The sequence below is a fragment of the Hyperolius riggenbachi genome, chromosome 3 (assembly GCF_040937935.1).
Source record: "Hyperolius riggenbachi isolate aHypRig1 chromosome 3, aHypRig1.pri, whole genome shotgun sequence".
Taxonomy (NCBI): Eukaryota; Metazoa; Chordata; class Amphibia; order Anura; family Hyperoliidae; genus Hyperolius; species Hyperolius riggenbachi.
In genome coordinates this window covers 13,156,836-13,164,803 of record NC_090648.1, presented here as the reverse complement: position 1 = coordinate 13,164,803, position 7,968 = coordinate 13,156,836, and the positions used below count along the sequence as shown (strand labels likewise).

Genomic DNA, 7,968 nt, shown 5'->3' with positions numbered 1-7,968 from the left:
ACCTGAATACAGCAGACACAGGACCAACCCTAAATCATTGAATGAAAGGCGGCCTGGGGGGAAGTCAATGCCTGGCTCAGAGCACAGGCAGAACGCTCCAGGCAATGTGAATGCGGCGGGAGCACACGGCCGGGCGTGGTCCTCTGTCTTGCTGCTGTTACCAGAAGCATTCTGTCTGCACCTGCCCAGTAATACAGCACAGGCACAGAACGCTCCAGGCAATGTGAATGCTGCGGGAGCACACGGCCGGGCGTGGTCCTCTGTCTCGCTGCTGTTACCAGAAGCATTCTGTCTGCACCTGCCCAGTAATACAGCACAGGCACAGAACGCTCCAGGCAGAGCCGGGACAAGGTCCTCCAGCACCCAAGGCTGAGACACCAAAGTGCGCCCCTCCATCCCTCCCACCCCAGCCGTCACACACTAATTGCTATTAGACTAAGAGGCGCCACAGGGCCCACAACCTCCCCAACACATTAATCTCTAGTTATCTGGCTTGCAGTCACTGCTATGTATCCCCTTTTCTTATTTCTTTCTGTTTCATACATAATTAGGAATGACAGCTGAATGAATTGTGCGCCCCCACCTACACTGCGCCCTGAGGCTGGAGCCTCTCCAGCCTATGCCTCGACCCGGCCCTGGCTCCAGGCAATGTGAATGCAGCAGGAGCACACGGCCGGGCATGGTCCTCTGTCTTGCTGCTGTTACCGGAAGCATTCTGTCTGCACCTGCCCAGTAATACTGCACAGGCAGAACGCTCCAGGCAATGTGAATGCGGCGGGAGCACACGGCTGGGCGTGGTCCTCTGTCTCGCTGCTGTTACCAGAAGCATTCTGTCTGCACCTGCCCAGTAATACAGCGCAGGCACAGAACACTCCAGGCAATGTGAATGCGGCGGGAGCACACGGCTGGGCGTGGTCCTCTGTCTTGCTGCTGTTACCAGAAGCATTCTGTCTGCACCTGCCCAGTAATACAGCGCAGGCACAGAACACTCCAGGCAATGTGAATGCGGCGGGAGCACACGGCCTGGCGTGGTCCTCTGTCTCGCTGCTGTCACTGGAAGCATTCTGTCTGCACCTGCCCAGTAATACAGCACAGCAGGGGCGTCTCTAGCCATTTTGTCACTCCAGGCGAGAAATCCTGTGGCACCCCCCCCCCGTGATTGCCCCCAGTCCCATACCCCGCACCCCTCATGGTGAACACCACTCCTGTGGTGAACCCCACCCCCAAGACCCCCGAAAATCATAATGCAGCAGCGTTTCACCAGAAAATGTACTTATTGCGGCATGGGTTCACCAGAAAATAGTTGTTATGCAGCAGAGCGTTTCACCATGAAATATACTTATTGCGGCATGCACTCACACACACCACACACACAGTACACACACACACACTATACACACACACACACAGTGTACACACACACACACACACAGTACACACACTGCACACAACATACACACTATACACAGTACACACACACACACACACACACACACAGTACACACACTAGACATGCACAGCACAGTACACACACTATACACACACACACACACACACACACACAGTACACACACTGCACACAACATACACACACACACACAGTACACACACTGCACACAACATACACACACACACACAGTACACACACTGCACACAACATACACACTATACACAGTACACACACACACACACACTTTAGACACGCACAGCACAGTACACACACACACACACACACACACAGTACACACACTGCACACAACATACACACACACACACACACAGTACACACTGCACACAACACACACACACACACACACACACACACACACACAGAGCACACTATACACAGCACACAGTAGACATACACTATACACATACAGAGATAGGAGGAGTGGAGTGAGACTGAGAATAGCCTGAGATGGAGCAGTTTATCTGTATTGCAGTCCCACATTACACAGAGACTAGTTGCTGGTAATAGGACTGCTGTCCCTGCCAATCTCTTACACAAGTCAGCAAGCAGCCCTCCTGGAGTCTAGGGACTGTCAAAACTTTTCAACCTGTTTAAGACCTTATCTGCACATGCAGTCATTATAACAATGGAGAGAGACCAGACAGATTTTTTCCCACTGACCCTCCAGACGAGTTCTACATCATGCTGTGTATATTTACCAGCTAGCCTGCCCTCTAATTGCACTTTTATCAGCTAGCCTAGTATTTTACATTGCCTTACATCAACAAACCTGAATACAGCAGACCAGGGGCGTAGCAATAGGGGTTGCAGCGGTAGCGACCGCATCGGGGCCCTTGGGCCAGAGGGGCCCCGAAGGGCCCTCCCTCAACTACAGTATTAGCTCTCTATTGGTCCTGTGCTCAAAATAATCACTTCTATAGATACTTTGAATAGTGGTAATCACTAACAAGCTGTTCCCCATCCCCTTCTTGCTCCTCTGACATTGTAGTTACCATTGGCAGGTTTTGGTGCGCCGTATCAATTGCTATGTATAGAGCGCTTGGGGGCCCCAATGTAAAACTTGCACCGGGGCCCACAGCTCCTTAGCTACGCCACTGCAGCAGACACAGGACCAACCCTAAATCATTGAATGAAAGGCGGCCTGGGGGGAAGTCAATGCCTGGCTCAGAGCACAGGCAGAACGCTCCAGGCAATGTGAATGCGGCGGGAGCACACGGCCGGGCGTGGTCCTCTGTCTCGCTGCTGTTACCAGAAGCATTCTGTTTGCACCTGCCCAGTAATACAGCACAGGCACAGAACGCTCCAGGCAATGTGAATGCAGCAGGAGCACACGGCCGGGCGCGGTCCTCTGTCTCGCTGCTGTTACCGGGAGCATTCTGTCTGCACCTGCCCAGTAATACAGCGCAGGCACAGAACACTCCAGGCAATGTGAATGCGGCGGGAGCACACGGCCAGGCGTGGTCCTCTGTCTTGCTGCTGTCACCGGGAGCATTCTGTCTGCACCTGCCCAGTAATACAGCGCAGACACAGAACACTCCAGACAATGTGAATGCAGCGGGAGCACACGGCCGGGCGTGGTCCTCTGTCTTGCTGCTGTCACCGGGAGCATTCTGTCTGCACCTGCCCAGTAATACAGCGCAGGCACAGAACACTCCAGGCAATGTGAATGCAGCAGGAGCACACGGCCGGGCGTGGTCCTCTGTCTTGCCGCTGTTACCGGAAGCATTCTGTCTGCACCTGCCCAGTAATACAGCGCAGGCGCAGAACGCTCCAGGCAATGTGAATGCGGCAGGAGCACACGGCCGGGCATGGTCCTCTGTCTTGCTGCTCTTACCGGAAGCATTCTGTCTGCACCTGCCCAGTAATACAGCGCAGGCACAGAACGCTCCAGGCAATGTGAATGCAGCAGGAGCACACGGCCGGGCGCGGTCCTCTGTCTCGCTGCTGTTACCGGAAGCATTCTGCCTGCACCTGCCCAGTAATACAGCACAGGCACAGAACGCTCCAGGCAATGTGAATGCGGCGGGAGCACACGGCTGGGCGTGGTCCTCTGTCTTGCTGCTGTTACCAGAAGCATTCTGTCTGCACCTGCCCAGTAATACAGCGCAGGCACAGAACGCTCCAGGCAATGTGAATGCGGCAGGAGCACACGGCTGGGCGTGGTCCTCTGTCTCTCAGCTGTCACCGGGAGCATTCTGTCTGCACCTGCCCAGTAATACAGCGCAGGCACAGAACACTCCAGGCAACGTGAATGCGGCGGGAGCACACGGCCGGGCCCCACATGCAGAATTGGCCCCGGACCGGAGGAGTTTCCGGGGATAATTGCTGCACCAAGGTATGTATACTTTATTGCTAATCCCCCCTCTCAGGTTCCCTGTAATGCTGGATCCACACCATATAATTTTTTGGCAGATTTACCTGCCAGATCGATTATTTCCAGCATGTCTGATCTGAGGATTGATCAATTTTTTTTGAGTGATTTTCTGAACGATTTCCGTTTGTTTTTTATGGAAATCACACAAAAAATCGATCGATCCTCAGATCAGACATGCTGGAAATAATCGATCTGGCAGGTAAATCTTCCAAACAATTGTATGGTGTGGATCCAGCATCAGACTTATGCCTGCGGAGAAGCTGGAGGGATAATGCGCCTCACAGACACACAGATAATAAAGTCCCCTTGAGGGAGAATAGGATGGCTGGGTTCTGCCTAGGAAATGTAAGAGCAGCAGGGGCTGTGGAAACGCCCTCTGGAATTGCATGAAGATGAAGCCAAGACACACAAACCTCTCAGGGGGAGGAAAGGAAAGTTTATTCATCTCACAAAGCAGATTACATGTGATAGAAATCTGGGAATCACAGAAATAAGTGATATATATGAAAGAAGTAACCCCACCCATCTGATTACACGCTTAGCTGGAGAGGGACGCTTACACTGAATGTTGTATTTTTATTTTAATATTGTAGATCTATTACTTGTTTCATTGGCGTCACACAATACAATTATCCCCTTGTTACTGTAAAATAAAAGCATATTAAAAGGCTTGGCGATAAGAGCAGCATTGCTATTTAGCATATATTGTGCTGCACATTACTTCTATGCTGTACCCCCCTCACAAAGACCTCTAGGCTCCGCCCCCAACCTCCATCACGGGGAGGGGGTAGGAGGGCCTGGTTCTGTATGTAATGCAGGGCAGCAGCGGAGCGTTATACATCACCTGCTCCCAGCGGCGATACAGGTCCTCTTCTCTGCCTGTTCAGTTTACAAGAGCTGTGCAGACAGCCAATCACAATGCAGCCTCTATACCTGTCACATGACATGAGACTGAAGCTGACCGGTGATTGGCTAGCTGGATTGCAATTGCAAACTGACCAGGCAGAGGAGAGGACCTGTATCGCTGCCAGGAGCAGGTGATGTATAACAATCTGCTGCCACCCTTCACATAAAGGACCGCCTTCCCCCAGCTCCCCGCCCCACCATCCCCCCCTCCCCCCATTGCGGCGTATTGTTACCCCCTGATTGTAATCTTTTCCTAATCATATAAAATAAGGTGATAATTGTTTTCTCCCAGTAGGGGGAGCCCTAACAAGCATGTTGGGTAAAATCTCTGTGGGGTTTTAGCTGCTGTCTCAGTCCCCATTTCAGTAACTCTCCTCACTTCTTATCCACAGTGACAACCAGGGGACAGGAAATGGTGATAAATAATTACACAGGGCTATTAATGGTATACAATGATCTCCAATTATATACAGCAGGAATATAGACTATAAGACTATATAGACCAGATATAAAAACCTCTGACTGTAGAAAACTTAGTCCCGGGTCCCAACCATGTGCCTGTATCACCAATTCTGATATAGTAACCTCTGGCTATAATAAACTCAGCCCCGAGTCCCGACCATGTGTCTGTATAGCCCAATCTACACGATACGATGGCAACTCAAATTAGATCGAATCAAATCCTGATTGGACATGTCGGATTTAATCGGATTGTAAATAGAATCGTAATTGAATCGTACAAAATTTGTATCGTGTAGATAGGACTTATGACCAATTTTGATATAGTAACCTCTGGCTATAATAAACTCAGCCCCAGGCCCCGACCCTTCAACCTGTAGGAGGCTTAAGTGTCCCTCTTTCTTAACTCAAAAAGTTAGGAGGTGTGTCATAATCCTGCATCAACTCAGAATGATTTGTATCGCATGGACCCTCCCTATTCATAAAAGAAAACTGCAGATCAGTGACTGGTGTCTCCACTTATTGCCCCACCCCATATACCATATTCCACCAATCCAATCCCCCCTCCCTGTGATGTCACCAGTATCTGGGCAGACTTCTTACTTCTGATTTCCCCCAGATATCTTTACACAACCTCTCCATACACCTAATGCAGTATGGAGGGGCTCAGTGAAGGTGGCAGTGAAGGTGTGCAGATGTCTGATGGGGTCACACAGGGCATAAAAGGAGATCTGCCCGACCTCATAATCCAGATATATCCTGACTCTGTCACTGGGGAGCTTGTCAGGTAACCGGATCATTTTATTGTCATGTCTCACTGAATACTGATCACCAGACCTGTCCAAACCCCAGGACTTGTTATTACAGCCAATCAGTGACTGACCTTCTCTCCTGTCTATACTGGGGTAACACATCCCGACTGTCCAGCTCTCTGATCCCCCAACATCCACTTCCCAGTAATGTCGCCCTGAGGAGAATCTCTGGCTGCTCAACACCTGAGGCCAATCCTGAAATCTCTCTGCTGTGTCTGGGCGATTCTGTCTGCCTGCCCTGGATGCAGATTTCCTGTCATCTGATATCTGTAGATAATCTCTAGCTGTGTTTACATCCAGTGATATGTCTGCCGGCTGTATATAGATCCCTCCAGTCATTCCAGACATGACATCAGATAGCCCTGTGTGTAATGTGTGTGAGATGCCGGCCACATCCAGATCCCCTCCATCATGTCTGTCCCTGTCCTCATTATCCCCCTCTTCCGTGTCACACATGTCACCTGTGTGTGATTCCTGTAAGACAGTCAGTGGGTCAGTCATGTTACACAGCTCCTCAATGTGACGCATCTTCCTGGACAGCTCCTCCTTCTTTATCTCCAGCTGCCTGATGACATCATCATAGTATAATGACACCCGCTCTCCTTGTCTGGTGAGGTCACTCAGGACTCTCTTCTCCAGCTCCTCCAGCCGTCTCCTGAGCTCTATAAACAGGGCAGTGACTGTCTCTGTTTCATCAGCTGCTTTTTCTTGTGCTTTTCTCCTGCGTTCCTCCAGACTCTGAACTCTTTTCTCATTTTCCTCCCTCAGTGACATCACTTCCTGCAGAAAATCTCGCAGCTTTGTTTTCTTCTTCTCAGAGGCCTCCTCCAGTGACTCCATCTGATGTCCTTTATGTTTTCCAATCAGACAGCAGGACACACAGATACAAGAGGAGTCGTCAGTGCAGTAATACTCCAGGATCTTCTTATGGGTGGAGCATTTCCTGTCCTCCAGGGAGGTGGTGGGATCACATAAGACATGTTCTGGGGACTTCTTGTGGACTCTCAGGTGATTCTCACACAGATAAACCTCACACAGCAGACAGGATCTCACAGCAGGTACAGGAGTGTGAATACAGTGACTGCAGAAGACCTGAGACTCCTCCTGACCTGGCTGAGTAGACAGGAAGTTCTCCACGATGTTACGTAGCTTTATGTTCCTCTGCAGTGCCGGCCGCTCCTGAAACGCCTCTCTGCATTCAGGACAGGAATATCCTCCAGACCCCTCCTGTGTGGCCAGAACACGATGAATGCAGCCCCGGCAGAAGTTGTGTCCACATCTCAGGGTTACAGGATCTGTATAAATGCTCAGACAGATGGAACACTCCAGCTCCTCTCTCAGACCAGCAGACGCCATCACTGACAGCAGAAGAGAGACATGAAAGTGAAATCTTCTGACAGTCAGAAAGAATGTGGCTGGGCGTATCTCACCCTTGTTTATACAGGACAAAGTTCAGCTAGTGACACACTGTGGATAATTTACTATTAATGCAGCATTAAAGTCTACCTGTAATGAGAGGGATAGTGAGGCTGCCATATTTATTTTCTGTTAAACAATTCCAGTTGCCTGGCAGCCCTGCAGATATTTTTGACTGCAGTAGTGTCTGAATCACACCAGAAGAATGCAGCTAGTCAGTCACAGTTCATTCAGAAACATCTGATCTGCATGCTTGTTCAGGGGCTATGGCTAAATGTAGTAGAGGCAGAGGGTCAGCAGGCAAGCCAGGCAATGTGCATTGTTTAACCTATTAACGGCAAACTGACTTATTAAAACGTCCTGTTTTACCCTGTTAACGCGCCGCTCCTGCCACCGTTTACCATCGGGTATCCGTGTTCCGCGATTGGGGAAGAGGTTCTCTACCCAATTGCAATGACTGGAATGAATGGATGTGACCACGATCAGTGGCTGTGTCCATTCATAAAACAGGAAGCCGTCACGGTGCAACA

General features: G+C 50.4%; 1 protein-coding gene across 1 annotated transcript; it reads right to left on the bottom strand.

Annotated features, from left to right (window-relative positions):
- Positions 1–4,989: 4,989 nt before the first annotated feature.
- LOC137560863 (E3 ubiquitin-protein ligase TRIM11-like) lies at positions 4,990–7,410 on the bottom strand. Its single transcript, XM_068272018.1, has one exon. The coding sequence runs from the start codon at positions 7,376–7,378 to the stop codon at positions 5,810–5,812; it is 1,569 nt and encodes a 522-aa protein (XP_068128119.1). The 5' UTR covers positions 7,379–7,410; the 3' UTR covers positions 4,990–5,809.
- Positions 7,411–7,968: the final 558 nt, after the last annotated feature.